The 17,543-nt window shown below is 55.1% G+C and overlaps 7 protein-coding genes across 7 annotated transcripts; 2 read left to right on the forward strand and 5 right to left on the reverse strand.

Moving 5' to 3' along the window:
• Window positions 1-1,582: 1,582 nt before the first annotated feature.
• Window positions 1,583-2,502, forward strand: CH63R_03159 (uncharacterized protein; the record flags this gene model as incomplete). Its single annotated transcript, XM_018298134.1, has 2 exons — window positions 1,583-2,105; window positions 2,177-2,502. The coding sequence occupies 2 exons, from the start codon at window positions 1,583-1,585 to the stop codon at window positions 2,500-2,502; spliced, it is 849 nt and encodes a 282-aa protein (XP_018162950.1).
• Window positions 2,503-3,137: 635 nt separating this feature from the next.
• CH63R_03160 (UMTA methyltransferase) lies at window positions 3,138-4,273 on the reverse strand (the record flags this gene model as incomplete). Its single annotated transcript, XM_018298135.1, has 5 exons — window positions 3,138-3,204; window positions 3,266-3,685; window positions 3,793-3,930; window positions 3,991-4,066; window positions 4,129-4,273. 5 exons carry the CDS (start codon window positions 4,271-4,273, stop codon window positions 3,138-3,140), a joined length of 846 nt encoding a protein of 281 aa, XP_018162951.1.
• Window positions 4,274-6,115: 1,842 nt separating this feature from the next.
• CH63R_03161 (uncharacterized protein) lies at window positions 6,116-6,595 on the reverse strand (the record flags this gene model as incomplete). Its single annotated transcript, XM_018298136.1, has 1 exon — window positions 6,116-6,595. The coding sequence occupies one exon, from the start codon at window positions 6,593-6,595 to the stop codon at window positions 6,116-6,118; it is 480 nt and encodes a 159-aa protein (XP_018162952.1).
• Window positions 6,596-7,647: 1,052 nt separating this feature from the next.
• On the reverse strand, window positions 7,648-9,180 carry CH63R_03162 (UMTA protein; the record flags this gene model as incomplete). The annotated part of the gene is made up of 7 exons (XM_018298137.1): window positions 7,648-7,729; window positions 7,796-8,437; window positions 8,493-8,533; window positions 8,604-8,670; window positions 8,765-8,899; window positions 8,953-9,008; window positions 9,097-9,180. 7 exons carry the CDS (start codon window positions 9,178-9,180, stop codon window positions 7,648-7,650), a joined length of 1,107 nt encoding a protein of 368 aa, XP_018162953.1.
• A 2,352-nt stretch (window positions 9,181-11,532) lies between these two features.
• CH63R_03163 (uncharacterized protein) lies at window positions 11,533-13,110 on the forward strand (the record flags this gene model as incomplete). Its single annotated transcript, XM_018298138.1, has 5 exons — window positions 11,533-11,792; window positions 11,877-11,899; window positions 12,043-12,431; window positions 12,495-12,535; window positions 12,594-13,110. 5 exons carry the CDS (start codon window positions 11,533-11,535, stop codon window positions 13,108-13,110), a joined length of 1,230 nt encoding a protein of 409 aa, XP_018162954.1.
• Window positions 13,111-13,437: 327 nt separating this feature from the next.
• CH63R_03164 (Carboxylic ester hydrolase) lies at window positions 13,438-15,117 on the reverse strand (the record flags this gene model as incomplete). Its single annotated transcript, XM_018298139.1, has 1 exon — window positions 13,438-15,117. One exon carries the CDS (start codon window positions 15,115-15,117, stop codon window positions 13,438-13,440), a length of 1,680 nt encoding a protein of 559 aa, XP_018162955.1.
• A 1,057-nt stretch (window positions 15,118-16,174) lies between these two features.
• Window positions 16,175-17,187, reverse strand: CH63R_03165 (Alpha beta hydrolase fold protein; the record flags this gene model as incomplete). The annotated part of the gene is made up of 3 exons (XM_018298140.1): window positions 16,175-16,324; window positions 16,410-16,615; window positions 16,761-17,187. 3 exons carry the CDS (start codon window positions 17,185-17,187, stop codon window positions 16,175-16,177), a joined length of 783 nt encoding a protein of 260 aa, XP_018162956.1.
• Window positions 17,188-17,543: the final 356 nt, after the last annotated feature.

The raw sequence follows: 17,543 nt of genomic DNA on the forward strand, positions 1-17,543 counted from the left end.
CATGTCTGGCCGCGTTAGGGAGGTACAAGCTGGTGTGGTTCCATTAATGCTGCCTACGCCTTCTTCCGGCACTGAATCTGTCGAATCTGGAATTAGCCCCCCCCTTCCCCTCGTTAAGCTGAGAGTACCGTGCATTTCTAGTCTGTGCCACTGAACCGGAAATGCCCACTCAAGCTAATCGGAACGCTTGATGAATGCACGGTACTATCGTCATCCATTGGACAAGCTTGAGCATGCTGGTGAGCAAACCCCAGCGAGTGGCTGATAGGCTGTTGGGTGTGCATGTGGAGGTGGAGTAGAGGGCGATATCTCGTCCCCAACAACCTGGCGACGGTGACCGTGCGGATCATGGGTGGGGTTACCATGAGCCCTCCACGGGGCGACCCCGGAGTCGATCAGCGGGATGTTGCCCGGAGGTAGACCGTGCGGCCGCCGCCAACCCCGTGCGCAAAGCGGCAAGCTATGAAGTCCGGGACGGCGTGGCCCGAACGGCATGCGCCACCATCAACGGTATCCAACAATCCAGCCGAGGATGAACAGCTGAAGAACCCCAAACCCGGGGTTGCAGGAAGGTAAACCACTCCCGAGAGCTTGTGTTCCAGACTTAACGTGGGTGGGTATCAATTATCCTCAACCGGTTACACTTTCTGGGGTCTTGAAACCTTTTGATGACGGTATCGGGTCAAGCGATTTAAACTCTTTTTTTTTTTCAAGGCGGTTCAGCATGTCCCTGGCTGGCGCCGATTTTCTTGGCTGGTGAGAGATGTACCCCAACAACACGTTTTGGGGCCAAAACCCCCCGTTGTTTATAGTCCATAGCTAGGTACTAAGGTAGGTAGGTATGTTGCGGGCCAAAGTTGCCCCTGACAAGTCACAATTGCAGCGCAGCAATTGGTCGCAGTTCCACTCTTCCCAATGCCCATCACACTAGGTATCGATATCATAACTGTACGGGGTATTGAACTATGTCCTCACAATAACCCTCTCTACGTCCTTCACTCTCTTGATGGGATGTGTGACGACGGGAAGTTCGCCGGGTGCGACACGACCGGGCAGGCTGCCGCTGCTGAGCGTTCTGCAAAATATGCGTGGCATCGCAACAGTTTGTTGCCCGGTTTGCTACCCACGGATGATCACTCTCAGGGAACAGCTCGGTCCAACCAGCGGCATGAAAGTGATGGCGCCTATTTCGGCTTGGTTGCCAAGTTGCCGATTTCTGCTGAGAGCCCTGCTGAGAGCCCTGCGAACAGAGGGCGTTCCTTGATTCACAGCCACCCAAATAACCCACGGACGGGCGTCATTTTATTCTTTCAGGCAAACAGTTAGGCAGCCGCTCATGGCTCTTGATTAAAAGATGCAAAGATTAGATCCCATCGAGGACTTGGTCACGAAAGACTCGGCCTCCCCCTTTTGCAATCTTGACAGTTCGCTTTCACAACTCGACACCTTCCAATCCAAGACCGATTGTCTTTTGACACCACTATCCGCGCCATGTTGCTCTCTCAGAGCTTTTTTTCCGGCCTGCCTCCTGGCCCTGACTTTCTGTGAGCACGTCGGGGCTGAGGTCGACCATTGCCCTGACATGCTGTCAGCCAAAGTCCAACGTCGCGACAATAACAACGACACCAACAAATCCATAGATGACGCCATGAGACATCCAAATGCGACAGGATCATGGCCGATCCACGGTGTCGACGTGACCAAACCATTGCGGGACCCACCTTCGGATGAGTACGGTCGAGGCAACGGGTGGACCATCGACATCGCCGTCGCAACGAACATCACCATCACCGAGTCGGAGTCCAGGTTCAATATCCGGGAACTGAATCTCAAAGTACCGGATAACGCCTTCTCAGGAACGTACCAAACGGTCAACGCTACCGAGCACTACGACGTATGCTCATGTATGTGGTGGGGGAACCGCTGGTCATCAGACGACATGGAGAAATTTCAACAAAACGCCGACGGTTCCTGCAACGGCGTCATCCCTGAGAGTTGCATCGCGTACGTGAGAGAAACGCTTTCGGGAGGCTTGTGCAACAGGCCTGCCTCCTACAAAACGCCCGAAGGCTGCCACGCGTTAGCACCCTCTTTCGCCGTCACAGGTAGGGCACACGTAGACGCTCTCTGAGTCTTGACGGCCATGAATCCTTCTCAGCTGACCCGTTTGCAACAGCGAGTATGGTGCTTAGAGCCAACAAGTCCACCTACGGCATCGGCCGCAACTGGGGCCTCTACACGGATGGTTCGGAGGAGCTGGCGGCCTACGACCATGCCGTCACGAACGTCTTCCCCGTAATGTTGCTTTACAAGTACGACGACGGAGAGGTGCGGTCCAACTACACTGTCTTCCGATGCGTTCGTGCCAACCAAATCGCGGAGGGCAGCCGCCAACCTGAAGCTTTCGGGGACAGACGGGGCTCGGCTGGCGTTTTCGGAGTGTCCATGTTTTCTCTCTTCACAGGGCTGGTTTTGTGTCTCATGGTGACGTCCCTCATGTAACTTTGGTTTCTTCTTGTTCACTTGGCCCAGTTGTAGGTGTGCGCTGAGCTTGTTTTCATCAAGTGACCAGCGTCCAGTGACAGAGAACGGTATGCTCCACGACACCCATAATCTTTTACCCCTTCGATGTATGGAAATGTCATGAGAGGATGGCGCGCGAGTAAGTTGACTTGTTCCGTGTCCAACAGATGAGCGTTTCCCTCCCATCGCATTGTGACGCCCCAGGCCTACCAGCACTTATAGTAATCAACCGGCCAAGTTTTCTGAGTTCTGTGTAGGAGATGACTTGATAAACAGGAATAGACTGAATTTACCATCATTACCGAGAGGCGTGCCATTCGAAACAAGGCTTTGTGACCAGCTCAGGCTATTCCCAATGAGTGCTCCATTGGACATACTTGACTCATTGTTGAGAGGGGAAGTAGGGGAGAAAACGCTATGACGATATCATATCGGAGAACAAAGCTCAACGGAGGACGTTTTCACGACATCAGAACGCACAATGCCTTTTATAAATGTTGCGAAGCCCAATAACCTTCTTCTTCTAAACATACTGTGGGTCTGTCACGAGAGCTCTGTTGAGAATGACGATAAAAAATGCGATCCAAGCGACGGAAACTAACAAGTCCTCGAAATCAGGCGTTGGCATGAGAAGTCTCGGCCTCGGCCACCGCAAGGGGCTTCTGTCCATAGACCACATGACTGCATTCAAGGTCAGCAAGTTCCAATCTCGGAGCACAGAGGCAATGGTTTCAGTACTCACAGGTCATAGATGCCGTGATAGGCACCCTCCTTCATCTCTTTGCGCACGCCCGCGGTCTCGACCAGGACCTCCTCCTGAGTCCGATCGAGCACTCCGCAAAACACCCTCAAGGTGAAGCCCTCTAAGCCATCGAGCATTTGTGCCAAGTTGATGATGCCTAGATCTTTGTAATAAGCCTCCTTTGGCCAAGGTCCAAGGGGAGCCTTGTATGCCTGGTGGTATACGTTTTCAAACCCTCTCTCCCTAACCCATCCCTCAAGTTGGGGTCCGGGACAAGGGTCACGTCCGATGTCTCTCATAGTCTTCAGGAAGGTCTGGTTCCAAGCCCAGGTCGCATGTTTTTCGGTGTATGTCCCGTCATCTGAGTAAATCTCCGGGTCCATCTCGTGGAACTCTGCCCATCCGCCCGGGTTTAGGTGGCTGCGATTGAACGTCAGTGTTTTTCCAGAGCTCCCCTGACATCGCCGTCATCGGCAAGGAAATGGGTATCAATGACGTTTGACAGCAAGGGAAAGAGAGTATCGTACTCAAAGATGTTCTTAACCAGCTTCGGCCAATCCGCAATGGCGGCAGCCATGAATCTGCAAAAAATGAAGTCGAACTTTTGCTCATGAAGCCACGGGCTTTCAACGTCGTCAATCTCAAACCTGACATTGGAGGGCACCCTGTATCAGAGAGTCAGTCAAAATTCGACAGAAGAAAGGCAGCAGGCTAATTTAACTGACCAGGATGGCTGGATGGCGCTCAAGTCGATGCCAGTGACCTCGGCATTCTCAAAGATGTCTCCCATCTCGACAGCCCCTATAAGTATGTTTGTCAGCGAGACTGCGGGCTTCTAACTTTGAACGGTCAACAAGGCTTACAGATTCCGGTGCCTGTGCCTATGTCGAGGATTTCATGGACCTTGCCCTTCTCGATTGGAGCGAGAAAGAGTCTGTTCCCGATAGCCCGAACCATCATGGCGTGGGCCATATCAAGTCTCTCCGCTTCAAACTCATCATTCGGCATTATATAAGCTTCACAGGTTAGTCCTGCGGCCGCGCCCACAATGCCATCAGAAGCAATGCTGGAACCTACATCCCGGTCGAAACGCATGATAGCGTCTTCCGTACTCTACTGGATAGTCAACGACGCTAGAAGACAACGAGGCGGTATAGTTTGTGCTTTACAGTTGCACGGTGTCAGTAACGTGGGATGGACGATCCTGAGACGACGGGCTTGCCTACATTCGTTCGTCAATTGTCGAGGCGCCGTCGGTCTTGACATGAATGTATGGGTTAGAGGCGACACGAAGCAAGAAGTGATCTCAGCATGCCGGAACATACGGTTTCTCCCTCGTCTACCTCTAGGACCGTGTTGTTTGCGGCAGCTCCTGGGGTGCTGGCGTTGGGCGAGGCAGCTGGTGGATCCGAAGGCTGCGCTGCGGTGGTTTCCGCAGCTGTAGAGGAACCGGCTGCGGGCGAGGCAGCCGAGGCAACTGGCGGGTTTGAACTGTGCCCTTCAGTTGTTTCCGCCGCGGCAGGGGAGTCGAGTCGGCTGGCTGTGGTCTCGGCCATTGTGGAACCGCCTACCAGAAGTGGTGTCGAAGCTTGATCTAAATGCGTGAAGACGCCTCCGAGTTGGTTGCAAGGCAAGGAAACCTATCAAGGACCGGCACTGAGTTGAGGTTGAAGAACAAAAGCAAGTGGACAGGTTGCCTTTGAAGACGGGAGGCCCGCCGCACTCTAACCTTTTGTACTCATCTCCTGCACCCTGCATCTTGCTCAATTCTGGTCTAGCCTACTGCTTGCGAGCGAGGAAAGTCACCAATCGCTCCCGTTGGTGCTGTGCCACCTAGATGCGCCAACAACCAGCAGATTGTCACTCTTATCCACTGTCGATTGGCTTGCAAAAAGCACATCCTTGTTACCCCTCTTCAGAGATCAGGGGGGGTAGCTTCGTCGCCAGTGAAGTCAGTCGGATGTGGGCGCTTGCTTATCTTCTATTCGCTGTGTAGACTTTGTGGCTCGTTTGAATAACAGGCTGATTTGTCTTGTTAGCAAAGTCAAGATCGCCAGCGTAGCATACTTGCGTAGCCTCACAAAGACTTGAGCGTAGAGGGAACAAAGCTCTTGCGCATACGCGTCTAACTACAGGCATAATTAGGAACCAAAAGGGGATGCGCTTTTAACAAAAGGAACGATCGACGTTGGCCTGATTCGAACAGACGCTCCCGAAGGAACAAGATTTCTAGTCTTGCGCATTAGACCACTCTGCCACAACGCCTCGAGCCCACTTGAGTGTGGATACAATGTTTGTGATGGGTACTCACTATGGATAACGACCCGTGGTTTCATGGCCGTTAATCTAGATTTAGTTGACAAACTCCTAAGAATAATTGTGCATATCAGCTACTTAACATATCACCAACGCGTTAAAGTTTAAGTTTATATTTTGCATTGTTACTTTCGGTAGTAATTTTAGTAGTAGTTCGGCTTTTATAATTATGAATTGCACATTCAACATTTGCAGTACTAGCTAGACTGCTTTTTAAGTCATTTGTGTGTAAGTCAGGAATTAGTGTAGGATGTGCCCGTTCCAATAATCGACTCTTGTCATGGGATCGATTGTGTTCTTCGATTCAATTTGCCCAAGACTGAGGAGAAATTTTACCAGCTTAAATTTTATTCTACGTAGCTAAATTCGACTGGATGTCGGTAATTAAACATTTTCCCCATGCTAGGAACGGAAAGAAAAGAAATCTCTCTGTTCCATGCTGTTGGATGCTACCAACTCATAGGTTTGTCGATCAGTCTTGTAGATAGGATGGCATGACCTGGGCTTTGGCGCTCTACCGTTCCAAAATTCCAGCTAAGCAGAACAGACCCAACCAAAACTCATCGAGACGATGCTGCCACTGCACAGACTGCGAAACTCCTTGCCGTCCTTCAAAACAGGAACGCACGTCTCAACGGTCTTGTTCGTAGTCCGGTCGACAACAGCAGTGACTTCCGGCATGGCGTAAAGGGGGACGTTGTCATCCACGCATGCCAGCTCGAGGTTGCGGTAGGTGGTGTTGGTGGCGTCGTCGGTGATGTTGAAAGGGTTGCGACAGATGGGGTCAAAGACGTAGGTCTCGTAGACCCGGATCTCGGTCCATGTCGCCGTGCCCTTGATCGCGCCGCGCTTGTCGCAGACTTCGACCAGCTCCTGCGTCGTGGTGGGGGTGAAGGGGGACCAGGCGACAAACCGACTACCGTGAGGGTAACCGATAGATCCCAGATTGATCGTGGGCAGGATAGCGTGGGCAACGGCCACAAGAGAGGCTGCGAGGATGGTAGAGAGCTGCATGGTTCGCTTGGGGGTGGAGGATAGACGCTTCGTGGTTTTTAAAGAGTTGGTTGAGTTGAATCGAATGAGTTTTCAACGACTGTTTGGGTCGGCTTTCGGCTATTAAGTATTCGATCTATCAGAAATTGCAATATCTTGTTGATTCAAGCCTGGAAACATGCCACCAAAGGACTCCCTGCGGTGAGTGGTTCGCTCGGACTTCCTTGCCGTCATTCTCTCCACGGAGCAGAAAATTGATGGTCTAGACAGGGGCCCCTGCCATAAGATCCCCATTCATCAGTGATCGACTCTCCGTGTGGCTCATGAATCCAGTGAGCTACTTCTAGATCAGGGCTGCAACGCATGAAAGCCCAGTTTAGGTCCGAAATAGCCTTTGCTGGTTTTTGGACATGATTGTACCTGTCTGCGCTATCTTGTACCACTAACCGTAGTTCATGAGGTCAATCTATGGGCGTTTTTCAAGAACGGTGTTCTAGCAACAGGACCCGGTGGCCGTAAGCGACGGCACATTACGGCAATTGCGACAGTTAAAAATGGGTTGAAGAGCCGGCAATGGTGAATACGAGAAAATGTTGCCTTGGACTGCAAGCTACCGGCAATTGGCGGGGATATCATGCAATCCTTCTCGTATAACTTTCGAATATCAAGAGCAATTGAGGCAATGTAGAAAGTTCATGGTACATGTCGAAGTATTTAAAACTGTCATAAAGCAAATGCAACTTCCATATAGACAGACATCAACACTGTCGTTCAGGGGCACGATATCTGGAACAAAGAAACGCAAGCTCGAGACCCTAGCATGTGTCTTGCATGTAACAACATTCATAAACTCCTTCAGACTTGCATAGCCATAGGATGACCCAAGTTGCTTTCGCTATGATGGCCATGACGTAGCGAAATTACGCAAGTCGCCCTTCGTTTCCATCGGCGAAAACTCCAGTTTAGCTCCCTATATAGCTTAAAGGACGGCCAGGTCAATTGCTATCATGCTATACCGCCACAGGGAAAACCATTTGCTACCAAGCACGTGTCAAGCTCCTGTCCAGAAAAACTTAGGAGTCAGCCTCCGTTGCAGTACCCGCCTGCTCTTCGGTTCCCTCAGACGCCTCCGGTTTCCGTGCGTAGACGACATGCCTGACTCAAGTTAGTAGTGTGATCTCACATCTGATATGGCATGAGTAGCCGAGAGGGTCAACTTACAGTTTGTAGTACGGTTGAAGCGAGGAGTCCCTCATGGCCTTTCGCGCCTCGCTCATGAACACTAAAATCTCGGCGTACTCCCATCCCATGATCTCCTTGAGCAGGAAAGTTCCGAACCCTTCAAGGGACTGGTTGAGGTACTCGAGGTTGCAAATGCCGACTTCCCTCAGCACAGGGTCCGCGGGCCACGGTCCGACAGGGACCGGCCAGCTCTTCTCCACAATGTCGACAAACCCAGCCGCTCCCAGAGCGTCCGCTATGCCGTGGTTGCGCGTTTGTTTTCCGGTCTTGCCAAGGCGTTCCAATGCCGGGAACATAACGTCAGCCCATCTCGTGAAGATGTGGTCTTTATCGAGAGAATCGCCGAACTTCTGAGAGTGGATTTGGAAGTCGAACTCTTTGATCTCGAACCAACCACCAGGCTGAAGATGTTCGAAAGCCTGCTCATACATCCTCGGCCAATCCGAGACGCTTCCCTCGAGGTTACGAACATGGATGAAGTCGAAGAACTCGACTGGCCATGTCCAAGGCCGTTCAATATCGTCAATCTGGAATTTGCAGTTCGGAGGGGTCCAGGAAGGCTGGATTGGTGATATATCAACGCCTGTGACGTCGGCGGAGGGGAATTCATCCGCGAAATCACTATCAATTCTGTTAGTCGCATGCAAAGGGAATTCCTCGCCAAAGAAAGACTTACATGGCCCATATGCCGGTTCCTGTGCCGAGGTCGAGGACTTTCTGTGGGAACGATGAGTTTCCAGCACTTCAACGGCCAAATGACTCCAGAGGTTGTGACCAGAATACTTACGTGAGATTTGTTTCCGATTGGGGCTAGGAACAGCTTGTCTTCAAGAAACAGCGTCTGCCAATAATGGCTGTCCCGTCGTTAGACACGATTGAATAAGAAGGACTCGGATCAGGTCACTCCCTACTCTAAGGCAGTGTAGGGGAACTGCAGGTCCAACTTACTTCAGATCGAGGGCTTCGTTTTGCTTCTCATCGTTTGGGCCCCAATAGTCCGTCTTCTGCGTATAAGTGCGCCCGTGGAGACGGCGATACTCGGTGACACTTTCGGTCAATGATGCGGTCGAAGACGTGGTGACACTGTATTGTACGATGAGCGTTTTTTGCCACTGTTTGGCCAAACTTGAACTCACCTCCCGGTGTCTGTGAAGCCGTCATCGTCTCCATCTTCGACGGCGTTGATGGGGGCCTACGCAAGATCTATAATCAGCCCCAAAACGGGCAAAGACATCTCGTTGATGTCAAATGGAATCGATTCTGGAATTTCTGCTACTCACAGCGACGATTGCACCCACAGTAGGACCCGTGTCAACGCTGGTGGGAGCCTGGCCGTTTGCCGTTGTAGGAGCGTTTGTCGCCATGTCGAGAAGGTCGGGAATACAGTCGCCGGCAAGAACAGGGCTTCTGGGGGAAAAGTCGAGTCCTCGAGAAGTGAACGATGAGTTCTTCGGTATTGATTGAGGAGTAACCGGGTGCTCCCCCCTCTCTTCTTAAGAGTCCTCGGACGTTCCTGTGCCTGAGGCCATGTCAAGTTATCGACTTCCAACGGCATAATAGTCTGCATGTGTGCCTTGCGTTCTGCGGGCGGGATCACAATACGGCAAGGGTCGAGGCGGGAATCCGGCGCCCCGACGAATTAAACCATGCTGCTTTGCAGTGTTAGGCGCATGTTCTATGCCAGTTGCGGAAGGTCTAAGGCTCATGGGGCACCGGACAGGAACAACCAACATGAGATGCCACAATTGCTGCGGCGACAAACAATTTTCCATTGTCTAGGCCTAGGCCGCGGATGGTTCACCCGCGCAGCCCGGAGCTAATTGAATATGAGAGGGGAAAGAGAAAAAAACATCGGTTACGAACCAATAGCCGTTGGTCGCTAATGCTGCTTAAGATGCGGATGTTATGGTTCTACCAAACAAGAGTTCATAAGTGCGAACCAATAAGAGACAGAGGGCATGTCTTCAGTTCCACGTGTGGGCCCTTGATCCAGCTCGCGAGAGAACAAATTCACATGCTGCTTGGCGATGTGTCTCTGATGATGCAGCTTTATGCTGCCGTTGGTTGAGTTGAAGGGTCTGGTACCGCATGTCACTCTTCAAAGCTACACAGCAACAACCGGCCAGTAAGAAAGGAGCTTGTACCGCAAGACGAGTCGTTCCGTTGTTTTCTTTTCTCTACGCTTAATCTTATGGCCCCCAAGCTGCGGGCTGACTCACCAGGAAACTCAACGAAACATGCTAAGCTTGAACCTACCTTTTATGGCTCTGGTCCCCGGCAAAGCATGACGTTCCACCATGGTCGATTCTGTCCAGAGCTGAGTCATGAACAGCGAACAGCTCATTGCTGCTGCTCAACTGAAGCTGTCCCGGTGTGTGTCGGGGCCGCGTACAGCGGGCCGCCGCCGAAACGAGATAACGCGAAACAGGCGACGAAGCTTTTCCGGACGATCTTCGGTCTCGGTGTGCTTCCGACTCGAACGGCGTCTCATGGAGGGGGGCACAGCAGGAGCCGGCCGGCAGCTTTTGCAACGAACTCCTTCGGCTCCTCTGGCCCTACGGCTGGGTCCCCAATGACGACAACAGAAAACCGTCCCTGACTCGCATGCCAGCACCAAATGGCTTCCACACCCTCGTGCTGATCTCGATTGTAGTGACGCACGTTCCTGCGGCATCGAAGTCTAATACTTCTCCTCGGGGAAAGGCGGGGGTCTCGCCTCCGCCGTTGAAAATCTGTTCCAAAGACGTCCGCCTTTCCCGGGGGGGCTGGTTGTCGTCTTGGGAGACGCCGTGAATACCGGCCTCTTGGGCTCGAAGCCGAGGTCACTACTAAGCCATTCCAAGACCACTCCCTGAAGAGAAAATTGAAGTTGTGACTGTTTGGCAAGCTGAGCGCTAGTGGCAGCGCCGGTCAAAACCGACCTCCAGTCCGAACTCCGCGCCGTCAAACAGCTCTCGGTCGTGGTCTCCACGCCATTACCAACTTCCAGACCGTGCCTTGTTCTTCGCGGCAGAACCCCATACGATGTACTGCGTCGTCAGGGGGCCCCCGTGCAAGTGTTCGGAGATCATCGCTAGACACCCTCTCGCGAATGGTGTGGCAAACCTCCCCTCCCCTCCCCTGAGGAGAACTGTAGTGTGACGACTGCCCCGGGCTGCAAGGGAGCAGAACGTCGCTTTCAACTGCCGCCAACAGTTAGCGTACAAAGAAGAACCTTACGACGAACCTTGGGGAGAGCGGTTCAACGGCCGGGCTGAAGACCGCATGTTTGACGCCTGCAGGGTCCAACGATTAAGAAGCCGGGCCTCTGCGCTGACGTTCCCAAGTCGGGGTTAGTACCAGTTCTTAGGCGTCACTGCGCAGTTGTAACGCTCCATTCACACCAATCTCTAGAATAAAGTCTCCCCCCGTGTTGCCCTTCCCCCCTCCCCCCCATTCGCCGCTCCCGTTTCTTTCGTCTGCTATTCGCCATCTCGACTGGTCCGGTTGTTGGAAGTTCCGATGAGCGGCGGTCAATGGGCAGAAACGGCTCTTCATATTGCCAGCGTTAACAACCCAAAGTCTTTTGTCGGAAGTCTCTTCCAACCCTTCCTCCCCTCCCCTCGTACTCCTCTCTTCTTCCTCCTTCTCCCCGTCTTGCCGCCGGGGATGAGGGCGAACCGCCATAGTCGAGTCCTACGCGATCGTCCGAGGAGAATCGAACGTCCGGCATCTCGATGGCCGGAACGCTGGTGCCGCCGTGGTACGAGGCGTCCACGCCGACCAACGAGGAGCAGAACATCGCCAGCATGTTCTGGGGCTTCACGCTCGGCGTCGGGCTCTGGAGCGGCGTCAAGGGATACCGGCAGAGCAAGGCCAACTGGAAGAGGACCCACCGGATCAACACATACGTATGGCTCATCTGGGCGGAGTGGATGGCCAGCATCGTCATCGGCATCGTTTCGTGGTGCTATCTGACGGCTCTCATCGGGCCAAGGTATGTTCTTCCCACGCGCGTTGCGGCGTGTGGCTGCTAGGGCCGGAACGACAACTAACACGACCGCCCCCCAATCCCTTCCAGCTTCGAGTATTTCTTCTTACTGCGTAAGTATCACAAGCATTTTCCCAGCTGCCGATGGGGAAGAGACTAAGCTGATATTCAATGTGTCGACGTAAGTCGTTCTCTGGAGCATCCAAGTAAGCAGCTCTCTCTCAGAAAACCCAACAAAAAAAAAAACCACCCACAGAGCCCGACAGCCCTGTTCCACGGCGACTGACTCGGAAGAAACAGGTCCAATGCCTGATGCAAATCATAATCAACCGAATCGCGATCCTGATGCCGATCCCCGCCCACGCGACGCGGCTGAAATGGGGCGTCTTCGCCGTCCTCCTCGCCGTCAATATCAGCGTCTTCTGCATCTGGATACCCGCGCGGCTCCAGATCAGCAAGACCTACATCCACATCAACGAGATCTGGGACCGCATCGAGAAGGGGATATTCCTCATCGTCGACGCCGGCCTCAACCTGACCTTCATCTACCTCGTCAAGTCGCGGCTGATCGCCAGCGGCCTGACAAAGTACACGGCGCTCTTCCGATTCAACCTGGCCATGATAGCGATCTCCATGTCGCTCGATGTACGTCTGCTACTGTCCCGCCCTCCTTTTGCAGGATTGCCGACTCATCTCGTCGTCTATTAGATAATTCTGATAGGACTCATGTCCCTTCCAAACACATTAATGTAGGTGTAGTAGCCAAGGCACCTACCATGACTTCGAAGACCTAACCGACCCGTCTAGTTACGCACAATTTCACCCTCTCGCCTACCTTCTGAAGCTGCATATCGAGATGGGCATGGCGGAGCTCATCGCCAAGGTCGTCAAGGCCTCGCATCCGATGAGCCCGCACCTGGAATCGCGGAGGGACAGCAACGAGATTGCCCCCGACGCGAACCAACCCCAAAAGTCGGTATCCAAGTCGACAGGGTCGCGGAGGTTCTCGTCGTCCTACCTGGGCGGGCGGTGCGTGCTGGGCTCTACTACGGCGGACGCCGACGGGGGCGTCATAGAGCCTCAACGGTCCTTCGGCGGGAGGCCGGAACCCCGCGAGCTCGAGCCCGAGTCTCATGCGAATGCGGTTCCCGGGCCGGCGGGGCAGGCGGAAGAGGCCCTCGGCCGTCCGCGTTCGCTCTCCCGCCGCGCCACGGAGCCTGGCAACCTCGAGAGTCTGGAGATGGCGCCGCAGCCGAGATCGGGCCGGCAGGACTCGAGCAGCACAGTGAAGGATAATGATCAGGAAGTGACGTGGTACGTTTAACGAACCGGTTCGGGTTTTCGTGATACCCAGGAGTTCAGGGAAATGCAAAAAGAAAAAAGGTGAAAAAGCGGTTTAAGGCAGTCTGGTTCAATACGTTATATAGACTCCCAACAGTGGGTATAGGCAAAGGCGTAACACGGCGTCGTTTTCGGTTCTCATTGATACACATCTTGGACTTCTCTCGGCTGGTTCGCGTGCGCAAATGTTTTGGTCTCTCGTCGTCTCTTCGCTCATCACGGATATCCGGGGTTCTTATTTGACTCGATGCTTTGCTGTGTCATTCCAAAAACAATGTATCATTTACAAAGGACTACTTTTCCAAACGTTCTATTTGTTCAAGCGAGGGGCCCTCTCCGGGTCCCGCCAGTACAGGCACGCCTCCCTGCGGATATCGTCCTTCTCGACCCTCGTGCCGTTGTTGGGCTGGACGACGAGCTGCAGCGCGGGCTCCGAGTCGAGCCCGTACCCGGCGGGCTCGTAGTTGGGCCACTCGGGGCTGCCGGGGAACCGGTGCGTGTTCGGGTCGCCGGAGAGGACGAAGCTGGACAGGTAGCCGTGGTAGATGTGGCTGACGTCCGGGTGCTGGACGACGGGCTCGTCCCAGGTGTACTTTGTGTCGGCGGTGTGCGGGATGCCGCGCCACTCGGGCCACGAGTTGTTGGTGTTGAAGCGCAGCTTCCAGGTGGGCACGCCGGCGAGGGAGGCGCGGTAGGCCGTCTCCTGGCCCGGGCAGATGTAGCCGTAGTCGCTCCAGGCGGCCGAGAGGCGGTTGTACTGGGTGCTGTTGGGGGAGTTGGCGAAGGGCGAGTCCGGGTGGGTGGCCGGGTCCGGGTAGAGGGCGGCGAGGAGGTCGAGGTCGGTGGCGTTGAGGGCGGGCGAGATGTTGTGGAGGTAGTCGAGGAACTCGTCGTTGGTCTCCTTGTCGCCGGCCATGTAGTACTTGGCCTCGTCGGTGACGGTGGAGGTGATGACGGGCACCTTGAAGAAGGTCTCGTCGTAGCCCGACTGCGAGCCGAACTTCTCGAGCAGGGGGCCGCCCTGCGTGGGCTGGAAGGGCCAGGTCAGGGCCGGGTCGTAGTCGTAGTAGAGCTTGGTGCTGATGTTGCGGATGGCGTCGATGTCGGCGGCGCGGAGGCAGGCGAGGGTGGCGGCGTTGTCGGCCTCGTCGACGGGGCACCCGATGTAGGCCATGTACTCCTCAAACTGCTTCTTGTAGAGCGGGTAGGTGGCGTTGGGGAACGCGCGGGCGGTGACGGAACCGGACTGGTGGATGGCCCTGGCGAAGAGGGGCTTGCCTTCGTCCTCGTCGTAGTTGTGGAAGTAGAGGATGCCGACCGAGTGGCCGCCGGCGGAGCGGCCGCCGATGGTGACGGCGTCCGGGTCGCCGCCGAAGGCGGCGATGTGCTTCTGGACGAACTTGAGGAAGAAGTGCTGGTCGCGCATGCCGAGGTTCAGCAGGCCCTCCTCCTCGAAGAGGGCCGAGGGCAGGAAGCCGAGCGAGTTGATGCGGTAGTGGAAGTTGACGACGGTGATGGGCTCCTTGGACGAGGCGGCGAAGGAGGCGCCGTCGAAGCTGCGGTAGCTGCCGGCGTAGAAGGCGCCGCCGTGGATCCAGACGAGGACGGGCGTCTTCTGGTCGAGCGGGATGCCGCGCGTCCGATAGACGTTGAAGTTGAGGCAGGCCTCGTCCTGGGTGCCGACGTCGGTCGAGGTCGGGTCCTGGACGCACGTCTTGCCGTACCGCGTCGCCGGCTTCGTGCCGTTGAAGGGCGCCGGCCAGGAGACGGGCTTGAAGCGGCCCTCGCCGACGGGCTGCGTCGAGTAGTCGATGCCCAGCCAGGCGTCGACGGGGGCGGGCAGGGCGCGGCCGCTGAGGGTCGAGTTGACGACGGTTCCGGAGAACTTGCCGTAGCCGCTGAGCTCGACGGGGTTGTAGGCCGCGGCGGCGGCCGGCGCGAGGACGACCTGGGACGCGGCGAAGAGCGGGAAGGACGTGGAGAGCTTCATGTTGGGCAACGTGCTCAATCCCTCGTCTCTGGGTGATTCTGCTGCTTCTGCTGCTACTGCTTGACCGCAAGAGATGGTGGTGAAGAGGAAACGCGCGAGAGCAGCGCAGCACCGGCCATCGCGGAGCTTTAAACGCATCTTGAAATGCAATCGCTGGTCCACCCCTCTTCTCGACTCTCTCTCTCTCTCTTTCTCTCTCCGCTCCTTGCTATCAGCTGGACAATTTCCCGGCGACCCGCTCAGAAAACGACCCTTTACCGGCTGGCGGAGGCAAGTCCAAGCCGGTTTGCAGCATTGATCGGTAGAGATGAGGGTAAAGAGAAGGCGGAATCCCTGACTCAGGCGTCTCCAGGGCGGAGAAATCCCAAGCGACCGAGGGATCCACAACCTCACAAGCACGCTAGATTCGTGCAGATCGATGTAATTCTGCCCAGGAAGGGGGAGGGAAACAGGTCGGGGTCCCTCCGATGTCGTCGGCCTTCATTTCTGGCATCCGGATGCCCCCGGAAGGCCGTTCTAGATGACAAACATTCAATGGACAACGGCTGGCGGGAGGTGAGGCAAAGTGATAAGAAGCAAACATGACTAAATCTCCTAACGGAACGCTCATCGAGGGGTCCCCGCAACGTTATCCTTGGTCGATGGCGACGGGGTCCCAACCTCCCACACTAGGTCGTTCGTGTTTGTGGGGTTGACGATGGCTGTGTCTTGCAATAATGGGGGGATCGGAGGCGATAAAGAATGAGAGATAACCCAGAGATCCGCCATCCGTGAGCATCTTCCGTGATCCGATATCTTTCCTCGTCTTCAAACTCGCAATCGCTCTCAGCGTCCGTCATCTCTGACCGTACGGATAGATAGACGGGAGAGAGAGGGAGAGAGGGAGAGAGAGTAGGGGGGGGAGTCCGTGGGCGCAGGCTTTGATGTTTTGACAACGGTTAAGCGTCATGCCGGTCTCGGAGTAAAGTAATTGGGGGCCCTCCCATTGGCCAATTGCTGCCAACGGGCTTCTCCGTCATGATGGGGGTTCAAGTTATTTTGTTTTCTCTCGTCATATCTAGCCAGTCATCTCATCGTCCTCGGCATCATCATCATCCCCGAGCGCCGCCTCGATGGCCGCCGCACGCGTCCTCTCGACGGCCTGGATGAACTCCTCCCTGCGGAACGCATCCGGCCACCCGTACTCTGCGTACAGCCTTTTGACCTCCTTCGACGCGTGGCACATGCGAGTTAGAGTGAAAGTTCAGAGAGTTCGACGGCATCACGCAAGAAAAGATGGGATGGCAGCTCACCTGGCCCTCCTCGGTGTACTCCTCCACGACTCTGGCCTCCCACTTGCCGGAGCGGGGCGCCGGGACCACCTCCAAGTTGCCGACCTGGGCGTAGATCTTGTCGAAGTAGGCCTGAATGGGCATCGGGTCGACGGCGAGCCACTGCTGATCCTCGGGGACCTGATCCTCGCTCTTGTCGAACTCGGTGCCGTAAGGATAGATGCATCCTTTGGGGCATTAGTGAGCAGAAGATCAAGGGTGAGTGGATGAGTGAGTGAGTGGGTGAGTGAGAAAGAGAGAGCCAGTGTGAAAATGAAAACAATTGAAGAAGAAAAAAGTCCGTGGCCGCAACTCACAACCCCGTCAACTAACCTTCCTTGGTGTCAATCAACCACCAAGTGCCTTCGTCTGCGTGCGTCAACGACACCATGTCCGCCGGCACGGGCCCGTCAAACGGCGCGAACCCGAGATCCAGGAGCGGCGTCGTGCCGAGATCCTCCCCCGGGTTGCCGCCGAACCACCGCCCGCCGCGCAGGTACCGGAGAGGGAACGTCTCGGTGTAGACCTCGACGGGGTCGGCGTCCTCGTTCTCGCGGACGTAGGGAATGTGCCGCAGCAGGTCGATCACGGCCTCGGAGCGGCCCATGGCCCGGAGCGCGTCGACGCGGAGCTCCGAGTCGGCCCAGCCGGCGGCGGGGGGCAGCTCGACGGCCGAGATGTCCATGTAGCCCATGCGCACCAGCAGCTCGTAATGCCTCTTGAGGCAGTTGACGACGACATCTCGGTTGTAGGCCGACATTTTACAGTAATTTTGGATCAGGGATACTTCACCGTGCGTGTATAAAGTCTGTTCTGGCGAGGCGAGGACGGAGTGCGATGGGGATGGGATGTCAAAGACGGTGAGTGAGTGAGTGAGCGGCTTGCAGATTTTCACTGAGCGGCCCCCGGTGGGGCGCGTCATTATTGAGGCCCAAAATGCAGTGGTCCTCCATTGAGCCAATGACTGGGTTCGTACCTCATGCGCATGTCTTCCACCCTCAATTACTCTGAATTATGTTCTATGTTTTGTTTGAGTAAACAGGTGTACATGAAAGTATCAGACTGCCGCTTCTTCGCCAGTGCTGCTGTGCTTCGATTGTTTAAGGTCAATGTTCC

This window comes from Colletotrichum higginsianum, chromosome 2, assembly GCF_001672515.1.
Source record: "Colletotrichum higginsianum IMI 349063 chromosome 2, whole genome shotgun sequence".
Lineage (NCBI taxonomy): Eukaryota > Fungi > Ascomycota > Sordariomycetes > Glomerellales > Glomerellaceae > Colletotrichum > Colletotrichum higginsianum.